Consider the following 22,232-nt stretch of genomic DNA (forward strand, 5'->3'; position numbering starts at 1 on the left):
TCTTTTTGAAACGCATTTTTCTGGATTTTTTTTGTCATTGTTGTGTCTCACTGTTCAAATACACCTACCATTGAAATTATAGACTGTTCATTTCTTTGTTAGTGGGCAAACTTACAAAATCAGCTGGGGTTCAAATAATTTTTTCCCCTCACTGTAGCAGTAGTCCACCTGAGAAGCATGTATTCAATTCAAATGCACCCTTCATGTAATTTTTGGAAATGCAAAGCATCAATCTACTTTGTCATTTCCTATAATATTACAGAATAAGAATAGAAATAATACTATTTTACAGTTGCATGTTGCAGTTGCCCTATGGGGAAAAGGCCCTTCACAAAAACCCAACTTGTACCTCATCAGATCAGATATTTCTGGACACTGATGTTTTGGAGTAACATCAGTTCAGGGGAACAAATGATACCTGTACACGTCTTTACTATAGTGCATCATCAGAGCTGCAAAGCTTTATTTGCAATACGATATTCACATTTTGGTATTTTTTCAAAACAGATACATTTCAGTTTGGTTCTCAAAGGAAAAAACTTACTAAAATTACACAAATCCAATCATAAAAAAATATATGTTTATATGCCTTGTCTATAAGTTTGATATATGAATAAACTATTTCAAGTAAAAATATAGCGAAGTGCAATCTTTAAGAATTTCGTATTTGTTATTTGGTTATTTGTTTTGGTAAAGTTTTGCAAGTACTAAAAGCAGTTTAAAGCTATTATGTTTTTGGGTTCTCTTGAGAAGGTATACAGATATTGCTTGTGTACCCGCTTTGAGACTGTTACACCTGGCGACCTCCTGCCTTGACCTTCAGCTGCTTCTTAATGTAGCAGCCAACAAGTATCTGAGGCCGTTGTTGGTAATCCTGAAGAACTTCGTGGGAGCTGCTGATCTGATCCCCCTTCAGACGATCCAGCAACGTCACACAAACCACAGCACCTTTACACAACAAGAGATGAACGTTAGACACTCGCTAACGTGGGAAACAAAGGTTTACCAGCTGTGTTTTCTCACCTCGCACACCACTCAACTTGCACGTGGCGGCAAAAACTGATGATTCCATTTCAATATTGCTGACTCCTGCTTCATACACTTTCCTCAGGTAGTCCTGTTTATCCTTTTCAGTGTAGAAGCAGAAAGCCCCATCCAGACGGGCTTGCCCTGGATGATTGATCAGACACAGAAGGTGGATTAGATCAGAACCACACCTGGTGTTTAATGCCAATTACTAGTCTGTACATGAAAATTCATACCTTCATAGAAATCCAGTGTGCACATGGTGTTGCCTATGACTGTCTCAAACTGGTTCAGGTCCTTGCTGCACTGCAAAAGCTCCTGAGCCAGGCTTTGGTCCAGATGAGTATCCCGGACAACAGTCTTCCCCAGAATCACCTGCTCAAACCTGGGCTGGAAGGTGGTATCCACAGCTTGTTTGGTGACAACAACAGTGCCAGGCTCAAGTCCTGAAATCAAAAAAATGGCATAAGTGACATAAATTAGTATCTTATTCATTTTCTAAAAAAAAAAACACAAATCAGCCAAACAAAAACATGTTAAACCTTTTGTTTCAAATAAATATTACAGAAGTCACTTCTTCGCCACAGCGAATCATCCTTTTCCACCTCACTCTATCATGGGCATCTTCTACCCTAACACCAGCCAACCTCATGTCCTCTGTTATCACATCCATATATCTCCTCTTTGGTCGTCCTCTTGTCCTCCTGCCTGGCAGCTCCATCTCCAACATCCTTCTACCAATATATTCACTATCCCTTCTCTGAACATGTCCAAACCTTCTCAATCTGGCCTCTCTGACTTTGTTGCTAACGCAGGCAACGTGAGCCGTCCCTCTGATGTGCTCGTTCCTTATTCTGTCTAACCTGGTCACTCCTAAGGAGAACTTCAATATCTTCATCTCTGCTACCTCCATCTCAGCCTCTTGTCTCTTTCTCACTGCTACCGTCTCTAACCCATAGAGCAGAGCTGGTCTCACCACTGTCTTGTACACCTTTCCTTTGAGTCTTGCTGACACATTCTGTCACACAACACTCCTGACACTTTCCTCCACCCGCTCCAACCTGCCTGCACTCTCCTCTTCACCTCTTTTCCACACTCCCCATCACACTGAACTGTTGACCCCAAGTACTTAAACTCCTGCACCTTCTTCACCTCATCCCCCTGTAACCTAACATTTCTACCTGGATCCCTCTCGTTCAGACACATGTATTCTGTCTCACTACGACTGACTTTCATGCCTCTTCTTTCCAGAGCAAACCTCCACCTCTCCAGCTGTTCCTCCACCAGCTCTCTACTCTCACTGCAAATCACAATGTCATCTGCAAACATCATTGTCCAGGGAGATTCCTGTGTGACCTCATCTGTCAGCCTGTCCATCAGCATAGCAAACAAAAAGGGACTCAAAGCTGGTCCTTGGTGTAGTCCCACCTCCACCTTGAACTCCTCTGTCTGACCTACAGCACATCTCCCCACCGTCATACTTCTCTCATACATGTCCTGGACTACTCTAATGTACTTCTCTGCCACTCCCGACAACCTCATACAGTACCACAGCTCCTCCCTCGGCACCCTGTCATACGCCTTCTCTAAATCCACAAAGACACAATGCAGCTCCTTCTGACCATCTCTGTACTTTTCCATCAACATTCTCAAAGCAAAAATGGCATCAGTGTTCTGCAGTTCTGTGTGTCACCCTCGTTCTTAAAGATCGGAACCAGAACACTTCTCCTCCATTCCTCAGGCATCTTCTCACTCTCTAGAATCCTACTGAACAAACTGGTTAGAAACTCCACTGCTGTCTCTCCTAAGCACTTCCACACCTCTACAGGTACGTCATCAGGACCAACAGCCTTTACCACTCTTCATCCTTTTCAGAGCCTTCCTAACCTCATCCTTTTTGAATCTCTGCTATTTCCGGCTCCACAACATCCACATCTTCCTCCCTTCTTTCCCTGTCATTTTCCTCATTCGTCAGCTCCTCAAAATACTCCTTCCATCTTTTCTGCACACTCTGCTGGGTTGTTAGCACCTTTCTATCTCTGTCCTTAATCACCCTTATCTGTTGCACGTCCTTCCCATCTCTATCTCTCTGCCTGGCAAGCCTGTACAAGTCCTTCTCTCCTTCCTTTGTATCTAACCTGTCGTACAGCTCACCATAAGCTTTCTGTTTGGCCTTTGCCACCTCCCTCTTCACTCTACGCTGCACTTCCATGTACTCCTGTCTACTTTCCTCAGTCCTTTCTACATCCCACTTCCTTTTAGCTAACCTTTTCCTCTGGATGCATTTCTGTACTTCCTCATTCCACCACCAAGTGTCTTTACCTTCTTTCCTCTTTCCAGTTGACACACCTAGCACCTTCCTACCTGTTTCCCTGATAACTTCTGCTGTAGTTTCCCAGTCATCTGGAAGCTCATCCTGACCACCCAGAACCTGTCTCGACTTCTTCCTGAATTCCTCACAAGTTTCTTCATTCTTTAGCTTCCACCACTTGGTCTTCTTTTCCGTCTTCCCTCTCTTCTTCTTCCTGACCTCCAGAGTCATCTTACACACCACCATGTGGTGCTGTCTGGCTACACTCTCTCCTACCACCACATTGCAGTCACTAACCTCTATATTACAGAAGTCACTATCGAGTTCAATTCGTCTTCTACAATGTCTTGACATCTTTGCTATCAAATCACACTATGTCCTTTACCCATGCTAAAATTATTTATTTGAGCTGTTAATCCACAAGAAAACACCTATGACACAGATCCAGAGGGCCACACATAGAGACAACCATTTAAACTCACATCCACAGACAAAAACATTCCTATAACTATTATATAATATATAAATAATAAGCTCACCTATGCCACCTGATGTCCCAATGCGAATCACTGTAACATCTTTGCACTTTGCATGGTAGAGGAGCTTCATTAGCTCGTGCAACATTATGGCCATAGACGGGATGCCCATCCCATGCTAAAAAATAAAGCACAAACATTTTGCAAACTATTTTCTAATCGAACTTAATTTTAACAACCTACACAGTCAATTTGTGTTGTAATAGTGCTACAGCATTTGTTTACAAAAATGAATTAAATTACATTTTTACTTACACTGACAGAAAGCACAGGGCCAGCTTTGTACATGGCATAGCGGTCCGTTCCAGCACAAATATTTGTTCCTGATGCTGGGTCTTTTATGCCAAGCTCACCAGCAATGTATTCACTGAATGATTTCATTCTCAGAGCACTGCCCCCAACACACACAAACTGAAAGAAATCACACGCAAATTAGGTATATTTACTCTGTAACACTTATTAGCAATGGGATATTTAGTATGGTAAGAATAGGACTTTTATTAAAATGCCATTACTTTGACATCTCCAAACATGGCTGGCAGGTCGTGTGTTCCAGTTCCTAGATCGAAGTGGTAGAGGAAGTCTTCCTTCAGGGCATCCAGATGTGGGTTGTGCACAAAAGCTTGGCTTAAAGGAGGAAAAAAAACAACAGATATTGACTGGTCAGTGCTGAATCAATAATGTGACTGAACTGCCATTTTGTGCCATTTGTGCTGTTTATTCACTGAACAAATACGAAATCTGAAACCAGGCTGGGTCGGTTTAGCTGAATCAAAAGATCTAAGAAGAACTACTGTACAGTCACTGCACAGGAATGCATTAAAACCAATGGATATAATGAACAGCGCTGGTTTTATATTGAAGCCGCTCATGTTAAGCTTGGATAGTAGGTTACATTATATAATGTGTAATGATTTGTAGGTTATACAGGCATAAAAGCTCGCTATAAGTACACTGTAGAAATAAAAAATCGGGACTTTCGGATTTTTAGGAGACATATTAAAGACCTCCTGACACACCCGTTAGTTTCCTCATTTCACAAGTTGGCAAATATTTTGGCAAATTATCTTTTTCCTTTTGCGAATAACAAAGGGGAACTTGTAGTAAGCTCATGAATATATGCATAGGTATATAAAAGGCTCGGAATTTTATTAATTTGGTATTTGATAAAAACATCTCACCTTCCTTTTTGTTTCTGGTCCTTCGAGTCCATGTTCCTGAAAACAGCTGTGTTGGAACAAATATGATTTATTAAGCAGTATCCTGAATCCTGAACACCTGATTGTTACACTTAGTCAGGTGTGCGTCTTTTCTTCCACATGTAGACGAACTGGTCTAAAGGAAAAACTAAGTGAAACTAAAAAAACATCGTATTTGCCACTTTATAAGCGCCTCAGCACATTTTGAGGTGTCGCTGCGCGTAAAACAGGTCAGACTGAGCCAAAGGTTACAAGAGAAAACGGCTGTTTGATATTTACCTTCGAAATGTATCTGGTGTTTTACCGCTACTTTAGTCTCTGCCAATTTAATGAATGCTCTGAACGCAGTCTAACTTAGGCCAAAGCCAAAGCCAGCCCAGAGTGACGAATTGGCCACGTAGTAAAAGTGAAACTTTGAAAATGTCATTGCGCATGCAGCGCCATAATCCAGCTTGATCACGAGTAAGGCTGACAGACTGTGTCTATGATTACCAAGTTACTACATACAGTACTTTAAAAAGTCTTCCCAATAGTGGCCCGAGTCACACAGTAGTGGGAGAAGCACCCAGATCTTCAACTTGTGCATTACCAAACTGTAAAAACAACCTGTTAGAAGAAAAAGTTAAGTCCAAAAGTATGAGCATCAAACTATACTTAAAGTAGTAAAAGGAAACCCCGTTATACTTCATTATTAGATACTGGCTAATTTCAGAATGACATAGATTATATCATTAGATTAGACACTCACCGGCCACTTTATTAGGTACACCTTACTAGTACCGGGTTGGACCCCTTTTGCCTTCAGAACTGCATTAATCCTTCGTGGCATAGATTCAACAAGGTATTGGAAACACTCCTCAGAGATTTTGGTCCACATTGACATGATAGCATCACGCAGTTGCTGCGCATTTGTCGGCTGCATATCCATGATGCGAATCTCCCGTTCCACCACATCCCAAAGGCGCTGTATTGTATTGAGATCTGGAGACTGTGGAGGCCATTTGAATACAGTGATTGTAGTGCCTTTCAGTCAAAAGCATGAATAAGTTCATGGTTTAGTTCATGAGTGATGAATGAATAAGAGTAAGTTGTGTCAAAGGCAGCTATAAAGTATTCGTTCTAAAAACCTGTTGGAGTGAGAGTTGTGTATTTCAGTTGATCTTGGTGAAGATAGTCAGTTGCAGAGTGAGAGCTCTTTTCACTGTGTTCAATAGTACATCTTTGATGTATTTCTCCGCCGGTACAGCAGTTTTCACAGTAAAACGAAGTAGTTCATGTAAATGCTAAATGTGCTTTATAGGTTTGTGCCTTGGGAAATATTTGTCTTTTTAAGTATGAACATGTTTATATCCATTAGAAGAATAATAGAATTGTTACCTGTGATAAATAACGTGTGCATGTTGTCGGAATTAGCTTCATTCAAGTCTATGTGTAACGTTATGTATTATTTGTTAATTTAGTTTCTTTCTGTTTCTTCCAGTTACGAGATAAGTTAAAGATAGATGTGTAGCGGAGAGAAATGTACTCCTCAGTTCACTACAACTCCAGTAAAAACAAGAAAAACAAGAAAAACAAGCCCTATATGGAGTCTTGTATTTTTGTTAGCTGGCTGTCTAGATACACAAGGTTCACGCGTTGTGATCCATCCAGCACCGCACTGTTTTTAACATATCTGATGTGAACATGCTTACCAGTTGCTGTTTTAGCCATGGCTGATGTATTTCTCCGTAAAGGAGGCTGTAGCTGTGTGCAGAAGGCTGCAAGGCAGACGAGAGGTGGGTGCGTATGGGTGCGCGCAAAAAGACCCTCCTCCGCCCTCTGACGCGCAGGAAGATTTTCAGCATCTACTGTGAACCTATACCCTGTTCATGTCATGATTCCAGCTGACTCCTGCCTGTTTGTTTCTGGTTTTTCCTCCTCCCTGCCTCACTACTGATTGCTCATTAACCACACCTGCAGCTCCATGTGCCTCTCCACTTTGCCAGATAGTCTCACATCAACCTGAGGAAACATACTATCCAGCATTCATTGGGACTGCCTTCTTGTGATTCAACCTGGTTAAACTGAACCATGTCATTCATCCTCTGTTCCCAGTCAACATGTGCTTCTTTCTGCTGTCGGCCTTCTTGGAACCTCCACCATATTCACCAGTCTACAAGCCACCGCCACTTCCGGTTCACCATTCAACAGTCTACAACTCCTCACAGTCTCCTAATGGGTTCACTCCTCGATGCCCCTTGACCATCGCTCATCAAGACTCCCGTGAGTAACCCCCTTTAACACTATGCAAGATCTAGCCACAGATTGGCCTTAACTCCGTTTCCTCTCCTAGACCACCATATTCCCCTAACGACAGCCCTGTCCAGTTGCTGACTCCTGTGACCCCTCCATTGCACATCATTTTTGTCAATAAACCCTCATTTGACTTGCATTCATGTGTTGTGTGGTTTCTGGCTATGGAAGTGGGTCATAGGTTTGTGATGGCTTACAGCTGGCAATTCAGGTAGAGACGCCATATAGCTACGACATAACTACAGGTGTTTCATTACTCAACTTTAGGAAAAAATGAAATGGGTCTACAATGATCGAAAACGACAATACAGCCGATAACTGTTGAAAATATATCCTGTGGGTAGGCTACAACTAAGCACCTACACATAAGACATAGCAGTAGTCCACATGAGAAGCATGTATTGATTTAAAATGCATGTCATTTCCTATAATATTACCAAATAATAGAAATAATACTATTTTACAGTTGCGTCTTAACTGTGGCTGCTCTACTTTTTTAAAGACAGTTGGAATAGTGACACTTATGTTATTCTCACTGTCCAGTATCATGCCCTATGGGGAAAAGACCCTTCACAAAAACCCAACTTGTACCTCATCAGATCAGATATTTCTGGACACTGATGTTTTGGAGTAACATCAGTTCAGGGGAACAAATGATACCTGTACACTTCTTCACTATAGTGCATCATCAGAGCTACAAAGCTTTATTTGCAATACGATATTCATATTTTATTTTCTCAAAACAGATACATTTCAGTTTGGTTGTCAAAGGAAAAAACTTACTAAAATTACACAAATCCAATCATAAAAAAATATATGTATCTTTACACAAGTGATCTATATATTTGTTCGGTTTTGTAATCAATGTCATGAGAGGGACACGCGTGTGTCAGTGAAACAGGAACATGTGGACAGACCAATCTCACAAGACATTTTGACTCGTGACTTAAGCATGACTCAGTTCCATCAAGAGTCCCTGTAATCCAGTCAGACAGTATACTCAATACCACCAACCTGGAATTTGCTCACCTCTAAGGAATGAAGTCAGGTGCTAGTTGATCAGTTACACCTGCACTAATTCTGCTGTGACAGGTCTATGATAAGAGTTTAGGCTGTAAGGTGAGCACTGACTTCCCAATCATTAGGTAGTTGAAGTTTTACAGATAAGGAATTTTGGATGTTATGTAGGACAAAAGGCAATCTCATTTAAGACATATTTGATAACAATAGGCTGCTACATTCCATTAAATGCTCAGTAAAATACTTAAAAAGTTTGATATATGAATAAACTATTTCAAGTATAATTATAGCGGAGTGCAATCTTTAAGAATTTCGTATTTGTCATTTGGTTATTTGGTTATTTGTTTTGGTAAAGTTTTGCAAGTACTAAAAGCAGTTTAAAGCTATTATGTTTTTGGGTTCTCTTGAGAAGGTATACAGATATTGCTTGTGTACCCGCTTTGAGACTGTTACACCTGGCGACCTCCTGCCTTGACCTTCAGCTGCTTCTTAATGTAGCAGCCAACAAGTATCTGAGGCCGTTGTTGGTAATCCTGAAGAACTTCGTGGGAGCTGCTGATCTGATCCCCCTTCAGACGATCCAGCAACGTCACACAAACCACAGCACCTTTACACAACAAGAGATGAACGTTAGACACTCGCTAACGTGGGAAACAAAGGTTTACCAGCTGTGTTTTCTCACCTCGCACACCACTCAACTTGCACGTGGCGGCAAAAACTGATGATTCCATTTCAATATTGCTGACTCCTGCTTCATACACTTTCCTCAGGTAGTCCTGTTTATCCTTTTCAGTGTAGAAGCAGAAAGCCCCATCCAGACGGGCTTGCCCTGGATGATTGATCAGACACAGAAGGTGGATTAGATCAGAACCACACCTGGTGTTTAATGCCAATTAGGCTACTAGTCTGTACATGAAAACTCATACCTTCATAGAAATCCAATGTGCACATGGTGTTGCCTATGACTGTCTCAAACTGGTTCAGGTCCTTGCTGCACTGCAAAAGCTCCTGAGCCAGGCTTTGGTCCAGATGAGTATCCCGGACAACAGTCTTCCCCAGAATCACCTGCTCAAACCTGGGCTGGAAGGTGGTATCCACAGCTTGTTTGGTGACAACAACAGTGCCAGGCTCAAGTCCTGAAATAATAAAAAATGGCATAAGTGACATAAATTAGTATCTTATTCATTTTCTAATAAAAAAAAACACAAATCAGCCAAACAAAAACATGTTAAACCTTTTGCTTCAAATAAATATTACAGAAGTCACTATTGAGTTCAATTCGTCTTCTACCATGTCATCTCATCAGTAAGTGCCTCTGTGTTGTGTTCATGGTGTTATTAGTTTATTGTTTGGTGCAGATTGTTTGCTTTTGTTTCAAATGGTTATCTGATAAAGGAGTTATACTGAAAAGTAAATATGTAAATAATAATTTACTGTAATTTAATACTTATGTACACCAAACTCTTGCTCTGACGTGATTAAGGCACATTAGCATATAATGTGTCGCGCGACACTCTAGATGTTTAGCGGGAGCTCGCGCTCCGTGGACTGCAGGTGAGCAGAGACTCTGCTATATTGTACTTAAAGTTTAAGTTGTCTACGTCTGAAGTCAAAACCACACAAAGAGACTCAAAGACTTATGGACCTCTTTTCATGACAAGCGGCCAACGAGGTATTTGTCTATGTACTTTGTTTAATCTGTCTAAAGTGTCTTTATTTTTCGTTCCTACATGCTAGGTGTTAATTGCTATTGTAGCTACTGTTCATGAATACAGTTCTCACGGTGTGACTAAGAAACTGAAGAAGGAAAGCAACAAACGCCCATTTCAAAGAACCGACCTGTGCCTTTGTTGTCGTGGAGAGAGCTACACAATCTTTGCTATCAAATCACACTATGCCCTTTACCCATGCTAAAATTATTTATGTGAGCTGTTAATCCACAAGAAAACACCTATGACACAGATCCAGAGGGCCACACATAGAGACAACCATTTAAACTCACATCCACAGACAAAAACATTCCTATAACTATTATATAATATATAAATAATAAGCTCACCTATGCCACCTGATGTCCCAATGCGAATCACTGTAACATCTTTGCACTTTGCATGGTAGAGGAGCTTCATTAGCTCGTGCAACATTATGGCCATAGACGGGATGCCCATCCCATGCTAAAAAATAAAGCACAAACATTTTGCAAACTATTTTCTAATCGAACTTAATTTTAACAACCTGCACAGTAACTTTGTGTTGTAATGGTGCTACAGCATTTGTTTACAAAAATGAATTAACAAATTACATTTTTACTTACACTGACAGACAGCACAGGGCCAGCTTTGTACATGGCATAGCGGTCCGTTCCAGCACAAATATTTGTTCCTGATGCTGGGTCTTTTATGCCAAGCTCACCAGCAATGTATTCACTGAATGATTTCATTCTCAGAGCACTGCCCCCAACACACACAAACTGAAAGAAATCACACGCAAATTAGGTATATTTACTCTGTAACACTTATTAGCAATGGGATATTTAGTATGGTAAGAATAGGACTTTTATTAAAATGCCATTACTTTGACATCTCCAAACATGGCTGGCAGGTCGTGTGTTCCAGTTCCTAGATCGAAGTGGTAGAGGAAGTCTTCCTTCAGGGCATCCAGATGTGGGTTGTGCACAAAAGCTTGGCTTAAAGGAGGAAAAAAAACAACCAGATTTGTGCTGAATCAATAATGTGACTGAACTGCCATTTTGTGCCATTTGTGTTGTTTATTCACTGAACAAATACGAAATCTGAAACCAGGCTGGGTCGGTTTAGCTGAATCAAAAGATCTAAGAAGAACTACTGTACAGTCACTGCACAGGAATGCATTAAAACCAATGGATATAATGAACAGCGCTGGTTTTATATTGAAGCCGCTCATGTTAAGCTTGGATAGTAGGTTACATTATATAATGTGTAATGATTTGCAGGTGATACAGGCATAAAAGCTCGCTATAAGTACACTGTAGAAATAAAAAATCGGGATTTTTAGGAGACATATTAAAGACCTCCTGACACACCCGTTAGTTTCCTCATTTCACAAGTTGGCAAATATTTTGGCAAATTATCTTTTTCCTTTTGCGAATAACAAAGGGGAACTTGTAGTAAGCTCACGAAAATATGCATAGGTATATAAAAGGCTCGGAATTTTATTAATTTGGTATTTGATAAAAACATCTCACCTTCCTTTTTGTTTCTGGTCCTTCGAGTCCATGTTCCTGAAAACAGCTGTGTTGGAACAAATATGATTTATTAAGCAGTATCCTGAATCCTGAACAGCTGAATGTTTCACTTAGTCAGGTGTGCGTCTTTTCTTCCACATGTAGACGAACTGGTCTAAAGGAAAAACTAAGTGAAACTAAAAAACATCGTATTTGCCACTTTATAAGCGCCTCAGCACATTTTGAGGTGTCGCTGCGCGTAAAACAGGTCAGACTGAGCCAAAGGTTACAAGAGAAAACGGCTGTTTGATATTTACCTTCGAAATGTATCTGGTGTTTTACCGCTACTTTAGTCTCTGCCAATTTAATGAATGCTCTGAACGCAGTCTAACTTAGGCCAAAGCCAAAGCCAGCCCAGAGTGACGAATTGGCCACGTAGTAAAAGTGAAACCTTGAAAATGTCACTGCGCATGCAGCGCCATAATCCAGCTTGATCACGAGTAAGGCTGACAGACTGTGTCTATGATTACCAAGTTACTACATACAGTACTTTAAAAAGTCTTCCCAATAGTGGCCCGAGTCACACAGTAGTGGGAGAAGCACCCAGATCTTCAACTCGTGCATTACCAAACTGTAAAAACAACCTGTTAGAAGAAAAAGTTAAGTCCAAAAGTATGAGCATCAAACTATACTTAAAGTAGTAAAAGGAAACCCCGTTATACTTTATTATTAGATACTGGCTAATTTAAGAATGACATAGTTTGTATCATTAGATTATACAGTATTTCAGTACTGATGTGTTAAAGTGTAAACATAGTAGTAATTACATTGACATTGTCTAATAACATATTTCAATCTAACTGAACCAAATGTATAAAGCAACACAAAATGGAATAAAGTCCTACTTCTAATTGTACTTATGGTATTTCAATAAGTGTACTTAGTTGTTTTCCCACCACTGAGACCAGGTTGGTATTCCTCCAATAAAAGAATCAATCAATCATCACGCTCCTCTCCAGGATCGACAGTTTTGTACCATAGATGAATTCAAGCATTTTGTTATTTTGGCATCTCTTCAAAATGTAGCAGTTAGCAGAATGATACAGTCATAGGTTGGCACTCTGGTGCTTATCAAGCCACTTCAGCTGAACCTGGATAGCAAGCACATCCAGCTTTTGGGTATGGATATCTTCACCTCAATTAAAGTAGGGTATCACATCAACTACTCCCGAGACCAGCCATGGTAAAACTTGCAACTCAATGTGGCTGAGTGCAGATTTTGGTAAAAGGCTGCAATGATTGCATTCAAGTCAGCAGCTCAACTAATGACTCATATCTGCCTCGGGTATGGAGAAACAAAAATACTCCATCAAGGGGGGGGTTGAAGAGAGTGATGTTTTACTGTGTTGGTCACTATGACCTTTATCCTTTTCATTACACATTGCTGATATAGACATATTCATTATTGCAACTTTATGTTTTCATTACATTCCAGAAAGAAATTATCAACACACCACAATTTTGAGTCAAATGGTCCTTTATGAGAAAAGATATTAACATGTTGAGTAGGACATGTTAAAGCACAATGATGATGCTGATGAAAAGCATCAGTTTGATCACTGTAGACCCGCATAGGGTTTGTCTTATGACTCCAGTGCAAAGAATGATGATGAATTTGCATAAAATGGCAATTTTGCCATGATTTCTTGAAATTAAACATAGCTGCCAAAGGTGACAAGCAGCCATTCATATTATTATACAATATAAACACTTCTACACCCAAAATATTAAACAGCACAAAATGCAAGCAAAAGTAATACTCAAACAAATCAAGTGTGATGTTTAAGGATTACGACTTGGTTCAACTTCACTTCAAACGGTTATCACTCGCACTCAAAATGATAAACATGTATAAGTTAAATTAAATATAACAAGAAAAAAAAACACTCTTTGCATAAATAATGAACACCTGTGCAAATTACTTAAGGTGAGTGAAGCCTCTCTGCTGACCTAAAAAAACAAAAATATATTGGCAAATTATTTTTAAAGTCTTACTGAATTTAACAAAGTAAAAAGTGCCCCCATAATAAAATCTGTAATAAGACAATGATACTGATACAGCACTGGGCTTTTACAAAGTCAAAATAATTGTATGATGTTAAACTCACATTTCTTCTTTTCCATCACTCAACATCAGCTCATGAAGCCTTAGGTGCCCAGGATCTCTCTATTAATAGAGTATAAAAACAGAATTTAGTTCAAACAGCACGCTTTTTACTATTCCGACCACTTAGACCACAATGCCATAAAATGTAATACAAATAATAACTTACTGCCTCCGTTAAGACTATAGGGTGCTCTGGCAAGAATTCTGGCTTCTCCCTGGATGCAGGACAATTGGCCAACCCAATCAAAAAATCCCTTGTGTAAGATATTCTGCCTACAAAAATGCAGATTACAATCTAAGTTATAAGAGTTCAAGTAAATGAAATATGAAAAAAATATGTTATGACACCCAATTAATCATCACAGTATAAAATGTTAAAAAAAACCTTCCTCCAAATAAAAGAGACAGATTTAAGCAGTTGTCACATGTCACTGACGCTCCATCTGCTGTTTGAATGTGTTGTTCACCTGGTCCTTCTTAGCTATAAAAACTTTTCTACATGGTCATTTATTCTCTTCCTTCCTGCAGCTGACATCCACCATCACCCTCTTTTGCTCTGTATTGATTTTTATTTAAACTTTATTTGTTTTATTTTAACTTTTGCATACTCTCCCCTCTTCACTGTCACATTACTTGACCAATTTACTGACCCACTTTTAAAACATTTTGAGTCTTACCTTGCGTCTGTTTGTGCATGTTGACTATCTTGTAGAACTGCTCTATGCCAACATTAGTCTATAAAGCACAAAGTCAGAAAGTTACTTTAATTAAAAATTCAATCTTTTTTTTTAATGGTAAGTCATTTAATTAGAAAAATGTAGAATGCACCGCTTCTGATCCCAGTACTGAGTATTGGTTTGGTTACTGCCTCATGTACTCCTGCTTATCAAAATTATCTGACACAAAGAATTAATCATCATTATATATTTGTTTAGTGATAAACTCTCACTCAGTTTCTTAGTAATTCTAGTAGTAGTTAGTAGTTCCCCGTTGCTTAAATAGCAATAATGTTAGTAAGGCAGGAACAGGAAGAAGCAAAAACTGTTTCACTGTTCAAATGGGTAAGTAAGACTTGAAAAACCATTAACCTATACTTTAAGGCTCAGAATTTATCATCATGTGTAGTACTGAAATTCAGTCTGTTTCACTTTATGGCAATGGCGGCGCCTTGTTTGTTACACAGAAAACTTTTGGGATGAGTGCCTCTTGTTTACTTTATATATTTCCTTAATTGCAATCAGAAAATAAACCTCATATCACATAAAACATACACTTTGCTTTACTGATGATTAATAGAAAGATAAAATATCTGGTAATGAAAAACATTTGTTGGAAAAATATATTTTCTTACCTCTTGATCCACTTCCTCTCTCAGTGCCTGTGCACATGTAGCGGCACTAGTTCTGGGCTCTAAATAAAGCATTGAACAAAAAAAGTACAAAATTGACATATCTGCACTTCATTAAATAAGAGTACACAGTCACGCTGACCCTTTAGGTTTTACTAAATGGTGCCTTGGTGATTGCTTACCAATGTTGACATGGATGCAGCGGCGCAGGGGTCTTGCAGGCTCCAGGTGTTTTTGGAGGACTCTTCTCCTTGATACCTCCATTCTAGTGTCAATAAGCTTTAAGTAAGGTCTCTACTATAATCTGTAAGCCTTGGTTACCATGATATGTAGAGATGCTGTATTAATACAGGCAGACATTGCTAATGTGTTGATGTAGTACTTTTTTATGCTATCCGAAATGGGGTTGGTAAACCTTGGGGGTGCTGTAGTGGGCCAAAACCCCTTCCTCCTGTATTAATTGTCATAAATATTGTTTTTTCATTTCATGTTGCTTGCCTAAAAAAACCAAAATGCTAGACAAAGCATTAGCAGAGACTGGCTCGGGATGTCCCACCCCAAGTTGGCTGTAGCAGAAAAGCTAACGTGGACATTTGTGGATTTTTTTTATCGTGACACCAACCACTGAATTTGGCCCTTACCCTCTTATTCACAAGTTCAACTGTAAAATAACAGATCTATGAAAACCGGTGATAGAAAACTATTCTAAAACTTTACTTCTACCTTAACTTTAGATATATTTTGGAAAACAGGTGGTCAGCTGTTTAGTGCCTCACGGTAGACGTCAGTGAAAGTGTAACGTTAGCCTGCCGTTAACGTTAGCGGTTCAGTTCGGTTATCGTTTATCAACCAGTGTTTAGGTCTGAACCGTGTCTACAGATTAACCATTAAACCATACACGGTTTCCACTTACAACAGTCAACGCAGTAAAAAGGAAAAAGAAAAGACACACTACAAAACATTTTAACGGAGGACAAGTTGAATTTTACAGCGATGCAAAAGTTTCAACTTGAAATCATCGCTCTAGCTAGCAACACTGGTCACACAGGATAACATTAATATTAATATGAGATGCTGCAAATTTTCGTCGGTGTCATTTTAACTCCTAGAGAAGATGTATTATGTTTAATTATTCACCTGCTCTCATACAATTGTTCTTCAGCGTGGTTTTCTGCCTGCTCGTCTGAACGATGTCATCCTGGTCAAAGAAAAACCTCTACTTCCGGTAACTTTTCACAATAAAGTATGCAAACTCACAACATAAGAAAAAAGGAATAACTTTCAAACTTCGCTTATTTTATATAAAGTACATTATCATGTTACAAAGACGATAAGCTATATACACCAAGTGTCAGCTACAACTTTAAAACCATCTGACGGTTTCCATGTCGTAGTGGATAAGGATCAGCTACACAAATCCACACGCAGCCACTAGATGGCATTAATGTTGTGGCCTATTTCATTCAGGTGTAAAGGTCTTTCCAGGACTGCTAAAATGTTAAAACTTGAATTATATATACTTACTGAAAAATTTCATGCACCTGAATTTACTATGTAATGTCTCTATGTATGCATTTTGTTAGGTTAGGTTAATAACTTACATGTTCAGCACAGGACAAGCCTATTCTGTACATAGTGAAAAAGCATTAGCCGAATAAAAGTGCAGTGTAAAACTAGTTCTTGAGGATGGCTAGCCTATTGAACCTTTTTCTTCAGGATGTGAGAAAAGAACAAGTCAGCTTAGTATTTAAAAAATATATTACAGATTGTCACAGTGATCATCCCCCTTGGACCAACAGATTTCTATTAAGGCAAATACTTTACACCCCAATGTAATCTTCAATCATGAACAGGTTTAAAAAAAAACTAAAGAAACTACCCTATTAAAACATAACAGTAACAGATTTATTGTCATTGGTGATTAGTAGTATCCTTTAAAGAAAATTTGTTGGCATTTATTGGCAGTTTAAGTGGCAAGTTGGGAGAAAAACTGACAAACATGTATGTATTTTGATAACAATCATACAACACAGTAAAACAAAATGTACAATTTCCCACAAAATGTAGCAAGATGAATTTAACTATTCCTATTACAAAATCAAAACTCAAGAATTTCAAGATGCGTATTGTATATAAATCTCATATTTACTCAACAGATTCTTAGAATTGTCTGGTAATCACAAAATAAAATATATTGCTAAATTTATAGTTCTGTAAACGCACCTCAGATTAACAAAAAAAGAAAAAAGAAAATACAAACATCTAAACCTAAATCATCTTTGCATTAAAATTATGTTTATGTACAAAACAGATACCTAATACATGTTGCCATTAAAAGTAACGCCACTTTCAAACAAATAGCAGCTGTATTTTTCTTGGACCTATTGGTCTTCCACTCAGTTCCCTAATTGCCGTTAATGCCTCCTGGCGAGACTGAAATACTACTGTTGCAGAGCCTTTAGGATTTCCAGTCTGGTCAAACTGCAGTGAGACCGAGCCAGGAATAATCTGATATCCATAACAAAAGTCATAGATTTCTTCACTTCTGATTTGGAATGGTAAGTTGACCAACCTCACGCAGGTAGGACCATCAAAACGTTGCAATGAGATGCCATTACCCCTGTCACGTGGTGCACCACCATCTACTTCATAAGGCTCATAATCACCACCTCCATGAGCATTTGTCGCTGGTATACTGCCAACACGAGGAATCCCAACATCAGTGTACCCAGTTTCACCAGGGCGATAGGATGCCCCGCTGCTCCTGTCTGAGTAACGTTTCTCTCGTAGAAGTGGCTCCTGCCCCGTTGATGGCTCAAAACCCAACTGCTGCATCTCAGAATGTGAAATACATTTCAGTACGACTTCAGACCCAAGAAATCGTCGCCCATTGAGAGAGAATGCCTCCTTTGCCTCTGCCCCAGACTGAAAGAGAACCAAAGCCTTCCCAATGCCTGCACCTTTATAGTCATGCAGCAGGAATACCTTGTCCTCTGTGATATTAAACCCGTGGAAGAAGTCTATGATTTCAACTTTCCGCACATCAAATGGCAGATTCTGCACAAACAGACACTTTTTCTCAGAATCGTAAGAATCACTTTGGTAAGATGAGGGTCTCTCCTGTAACTTTTCAGAATTTCTAGAAGGTCGAACATCTATGCTCTGAGACTCAAGAAGTGTGATCATATTCTCTCTTGAAATTGGCCGGGTATTAACACATCGGTTGAATAATTGCATTTTTTCTTGAGCTATGGCATCACAGTAGTCACGCAGACTTTTGAACAGAACAAATGCAGATCTAGTTCTTTTCCCATCAACATCATTTAAGTGCAAGATCTGGTCATCCTGAAGGTTTGCGTAACGAAAAAGCTTCTTTATGTCTTCTTTTTCCACAGCGTAAGACAAATTCTCCAACAAAACACAGTACTCTTCATCAGATGGTGCAATGGGCCTCTGTGCCAAAGGTGATTGGGACTTGACCTGATATGGTAGATTCCTTTGATTACGAATAGGTGATCTCTCCCTCATCAAGTGGTCATCCCTGTTGACTGACAATCTACCAATAGCCCGGCGCCAATCTTCTGCTGTTGCCCTGGAAACCTCAATATACCGTGACCCAATATATCTTCTATCTCTCTTCAGGCCTTCAATTGCATCCTCTCTTGTTGCAAATTTGACTAGACCCGTCCCATTGTTTGAGCCATTTGCATTTTTCAATAGGATTATTTCATCAACAAGTAAACCACTGAAAAAATCGTGTACTTCATTTTCAGTTACAGAGAAAGGCAATCCCTTGAGAAACAGAAACGAGAAGCCATTGTTATTGTCTGAAGTCCTCTGGTGCTGGAGGGGAGGGACGTGAACCGATCTACTTGACCTCCTACCCTCCTCAGGATCCAAAGATCTTCTTGCACGTCTTGCATTGTCCTCAAATGGCTTCTTCTGATCCAGATCAATATTTTTTGTACTTCTTTCAAGCATGTTTTGCATCTCTGCTTTACTACTTAGGAGCAATTTAACAGGTGACCCCTTAATGTTACCACCTGACCGTGTCATGGCTCTTCTTGCATCTTCATCTGAAGCAAAGATAATAAAAGCTTCCTCTCGCTCTCCCCCAATTATATGCACCCCTCCATCCGGAATTTTGAGACCAGTGAAGAACTTGCGAATATCCTCAGAACCTGCTGAGATTCTCAGTCCCTGTAAACGGATGACGACTGCCATGCTGCAGAACACAGCAACAACAACAGGACCTGCAGACAGAAGGGTATAGAACAGCATTATTGCCAACAGAACTTCTCAAGCTCGGCGTCAGTTTCTTGGCATTCCTGGCAATAAAACACCCCCTGAAACCGAACAGCAGTGTGAGATAAAGAACATCACAGACTAGAGTCACCATTTTGATCAATGCTCACAACAGCCGTTCTTAAAAACAGGAAGCTCCTTTTCCAAACCAAATTTTAGTTTTGGTCACATTATGTTAAAATTCACCCAAGACTTCTTAACCGCTCAAAAGACACAATCAGATCATTTTCAATACAACAGTGCACACCTGAAAACTATAGTACCTCAGTTTAAAAAGCTACCTAAAACAACCAGTGATACTGCATCCTCTTTAATGGAGTGAATGTGCATCACCTCCCACAACACAACAATCTGCAGAGGATTCTGCATTCGTAATTTTATCGTTACAACCTTTCCCTCAAAATAAACACTGCATCCAGGTGTTGAACATCACAATGGCAGGTAGAAAATTGTAGTCTTCAACACAGTATTTCCACTTATTCAGCCAACAATATGTTCAATAAAACCAGGCTTGAACTCCACAAAAGTATTTCTCCGCTGTATTTGGAAATATCTTTGAAATAGGGAAGCCTTATTGAACCTTCATAAACACACGCTTAATATACAGACTTCGAAACAGATAGGATGCAACCAAGGACAATACACCAGTTATCATGGTATAATATCTACAAATTGTACCTCCTATATTAGTACCAGCTAATCTAACCAAGACAGCTTCAATCCATCACTTCTATACAAGTGATACAATATATAGCTTAAAAACGTGACACACAAGAAATGCTTCTTAACCACATGCACAGTAAGACAAAATTGTGGTTATTGTTAATTTCAGCCCTGCTCTCCTTCGTTCCTTCAAAACACTCCATGTGTTTAAGGACCATAGTAGTGTCAACTGCTTTCTTCTTACGCCTTTCAGCAGCATTATTTTCAAAATATGCAACCAATGTCTTTATGATGTGATGCACAATTCTTTAAAATGTCACAACTGAATGCATAGGTGAGTCACTTGCTACAATAAACATTTGCATTAATGCCCAATTCTGATTTAGTGCATAAAATAACCTATGCACAACATGTGACCCATAAAGGTTATTCCAAAGCATTGCTACTTTAGTCCAACTCCTCCAACAGTAGTTCAGAAATGTTCCATTCATTGTTGTAGATCGCCATGTCTGGTTTATCAGATAGCAGCAGCATCCTCTTTTCCCAGTCTCTCTGCTTGCCTCACCACCGTTTTCCTCCTCAGTTGCCCAAACGGATATAGCAGAAAACTTCTTGGCACAATTCATCGTGACAGTTGCTGCCTACCATTTCCATTGTGAAAGTGACAGTAATTTGAAGTACTTCCTCTTTCTTAAATATTGCGTTGAATTGCGATTTTCTGTCGTCAGACCTTCTTCAGCATGTCTGCACCACCAGACCACCAGGAATTATTCACATTTCAGCACTAATATACCCTGTAAAACGGCACAGAACCACATCATCCTTAATAGATCACCACACCACGATGACGTTAAGTAATCGATGTGCCATGGCGAGCTGCTTGTTTCCAGACTTCTGCAAAACAACCATCAAATTGCAACAGTCGATGTGAATTGCTCAGCACAGCAAATCCTGACATCGACGCTCATCACAACATTAAACTAGACAAAGCCGTCCATGTAGCGTTAGTTAAATCCGCCTGGTGCAAACATGTATAGCTATAAATTCCTCCACAGGCAGCGCCACGCCGGCTTAAGTGACCCAAAAAACACTGCTTCCCTTCCAAACGCACACAGCAGGTGCTACTTTATGTCATATTTAGCGATAAAAACACATTAAACTGTAAACTATTCATAACCTAAACGTGCCAGAGAACAAAATGTCGATCTTAGCTAAGGGCTAGCTAAGTAGCGACAAGGCCTGTAGCTGTAGCAGCATTAGCTCGTTTAACTACCACCACTGACCTGCAGCAAAGGGACTGTTTTCCCTATAATGAACACAACATGTCTACCTAACCAACAATAAAACTTACACAAGCGACTAGCACACAGTGTCGCGCAAAAATCGACAATGGTGGATAAATTGAGCTCAACTCTGTTTGGTTTCGTGTGGTTATTCTATACAAAGTACTCGCGTCTTCTTCGCTTGTGATTGCAAAGTGACAGGTGCCTGTCGCCACCTAGTGTACAGAGTGTGTATCATTTTAATAGTTTTTGGACATTAAACGTCTTTCATGCAGATATTTAACTAAAGATATTTCTGTTTGTCATTTGCCTGATATTTGACATGATCTCTCTTTCCATTCCAGTCATGATGACCTGTCTGTCGCTGGTCAATTTAATAGAAGGACTGACACACAAACAGACGCCATTGACGCCAATAATTTATAATGAATTAATATATTCCCCATGTTTTGGTGGCTGTTGGAGGAAACCACAGTACACAGAGAAAAAACACACGGAAAGCTCCAGATCCCGCAAATATGGGTTCCAGTGTGGATCCGGGAGTTGACTTAGATGTTGGCATTAAAAAACAAACCCTCAGCAAGGTCAGAGCTTCTTCCTGTCGTGTGTCGGTGCTAACCACTCCATTACTGTGCCCTTTACATGCCAAATACTGAAAAGCAATGTGATAGTGTTAAAACCAAATGGGGGTCGCCCCTTTTGATTTGATTTCGCTTTATTGTTTACTGCCCTTTGCGTGACGTTGATTGATAAATAAAAACAAACGTGCATCCTCCATCCTCACTGGGGCTGAAACTATTAGAAGTCAAAATGAAATATAGATCAGTTATAGTGGTTTTAGTTTCGTGTACTTTTCCCTTCTTGTAGGACCACGGATTGC

The 22,232-nt window shown here is 39.6% G+C and overlaps 4 protein-coding genes and 1 long non-coding RNA gene across 7 annotated transcripts; 1 reads left to right on the forward strand and 4 right to left on the reverse strand.

Moving 5' to 3' along the window:
• Positions 1-433: 433 nt before the first annotated feature.
• Positions 434-5,495, reverse strand: upp1 (uridine phosphorylase 1). Its single transcript, XM_026373234.1, has 8 exons — positions 5,352-5,495; positions 5,055-5,100; positions 4,389-4,500; positions 4,129-4,284; positions 3,877-3,991; positions 1,263-1,472; positions 1,024-1,170; positions 434-948 (listed from the first exon to the last, which is right to left on the reverse strand). Exons 2-8 carry the CDS (start codon positions 5,084-5,086, stop codon positions 791-793), a joined length of 930 nt encoding a protein of 309 aa, XP_026229019.1. The 5' UTR covers positions 5,087-5,100; positions 5,352-5,495; the 3' UTR covers positions 434-790.
• A 1,270-nt stretch (positions 5,496-6,765) lies between these two features.
• Positions 6,766-8,665, forward strand: LOC113170920. Its single transcript, XR_003299670.1, has 2 exons — positions 6,766-7,334; positions 7,405-8,665. It is a non-coding gene; the product is annotated as an uncharacterized LOC113170920 (long non-coding RNA).
• Positions 8,053-12,058, reverse strand: LOC113170917 (uridine phosphorylase 1-like). The gene is made up of 8 exons (XM_026373233.1): positions 11,904-12,058; positions 11,608-11,653; positions 10,959-11,070; positions 10,699-10,854; positions 10,444-10,558; positions 9,311-9,520; positions 9,067-9,213; positions 8,053-8,991 (listed from the first exon to the last, which is right to left on the reverse strand). The coding sequence occupies exons 2-8, from the start codon at positions 11,637-11,639 to the stop codon at positions 8,834-8,836; spliced, it is 930 nt and encodes a 309-aa protein (XP_026229018.1). The 5' UTR covers positions 11,640-11,653; positions 11,904-12,058; the 3' UTR covers positions 8,053-8,833.
• A 762-nt stretch (positions 12,059-12,820) lies between these two features.
• gra (granulito) lies at positions 12,821-16,494 on the reverse strand. 3 transcript variants are annotated; one of them, XM_026373239.1, is made up of 7 exons: positions 16,251-16,494; positions 15,284-15,366; positions 15,105-15,163; positions 14,431-14,488; positions 13,920-14,026; positions 13,755-13,813; positions 12,821-13,596 (listed from the first exon to the last, which is right to left on the reverse strand). In XM_026373239.1, the coding sequence occupies exons 2-7, from the start codon at positions 15,363-15,365 to the stop codon at positions 13,569-13,571; spliced, it is 393 nt and encodes a 130-aa protein (XP_026229024.1). In that variant the 5' UTR covers position 15,366; positions 16,251-16,494; the 3' UTR covers positions 12,821-13,568. The 3 variants fall into 3 exon arrangements, with proteins under 3 accessions (XP_026229024.1, XP_026229025.1, XP_026229023.1); XM_026373238.1 differs by having other exon boundaries at positions 12,825-13,596; positions 16,239-16,488; XM_026373240.1 differs by lacking the exon at positions 16,251-16,494 and having other exon boundaries at positions 15,284-15,374.
• A 347-nt stretch (positions 16,495-16,841) lies between these two features.
• Positions 16,842-21,527, reverse strand: rbm12bb (RNA binding motif protein 12Bb). Its single transcript, XM_026373236.1, has 2 exons — positions 21,421-21,527; positions 16,842-19,354 (listed from the first exon to the last, which is right to left on the reverse strand). The coding sequence occupies exon 2, from the start codon at positions 19,323-19,325 to the stop codon at positions 17,451-17,453; it is 1,875 nt and encodes a 624-aa protein (XP_026229021.1). The 5' UTR covers positions 19,326-19,354; positions 21,421-21,527; the 3' UTR covers positions 16,842-17,450.
• Between the last annotated feature and the right edge of the window lie 705 nt (positions 21,528-22,232).

The sequence above is a fragment of the Anabas testudineus genome, chromosome 16 (genome assembly GCF_900324465.2).
Source record: "Anabas testudineus chromosome 16, fAnaTes1.2, whole genome shotgun sequence".
NCBI lineage: Eukaryota > Metazoa > Chordata > Actinopteri > Anabantiformes > Anabantidae > Anabas > Anabas testudineus.

Bases quoted from the DNA above. Each gene is read 5' to 3' on its own strand.
- LOC113170917 (XM_026373233.1), bottom strand. From the start codon at position 11,639: ATGGACTCGAAGGACCAGAAACAAAAAGGAAG. The intron at 11,071-11,607 runs GTGAGATGTTTT...TCCTCCTTTAAG, and splicing joins GACCAGAAACAAAAAGGAAG to CCAAGCTTTTGTGCACAACC. The intron at 9,521-10,443 runs GTGAGCTTATTA...TTATTATTTCAG, and splicing joins TGGGACATCAGGTGGCATAG to GACTTGAGCCTGGCACTGTT.
- gra (XM_026373239.1), bottom strand. From the start codon at position 15,365: ATGGAGGTATCAAGGAGAAGAGTCCTCCAAAAACACCTGGAGCCTGCA. The intron at 14,489-15,104 runs GTAAGAAAATAT...TGTGCTTTATAG, and splicing joins GAGAGGAAGTGGATCAAGAG to ACTAATGTTGGCATAGAGCA. The intron at 14,027-14,430 runs GTAAGACTCAAA...GCATTTTTGTAG, and splicing joins CATGCACAAACAGACGCAAG to GCAGAATATCTTACACAAGG.
- rbm12bb (XM_026373236.1), bottom strand. From the start codon at position 19,325: ATGGCAGTCGTCATCCGTTTACAGGGACTGAGAATCTCAGCAGGTTCT.
- upp1 (XM_026373234.1), bottom strand. From the start codon at position 5,086: ATGGACTCGAAGGACCAGAAACAAAAAGGAAG. The intron at 3,992-4,128 runs GTAAGTAAAAAT...TTTATTTTTTAG, and splicing joins GCCCTGTGCTTTCTGTCAGT to CATGGGATGGGCATCCCGTC. The intron at 1,473-3,876 runs GTGAGCTTATTA...TTTTGATTTCAG, and splicing joins TGGGACATCAGGTGGCATAG to GACTTGAGCCTGGCACTGTT.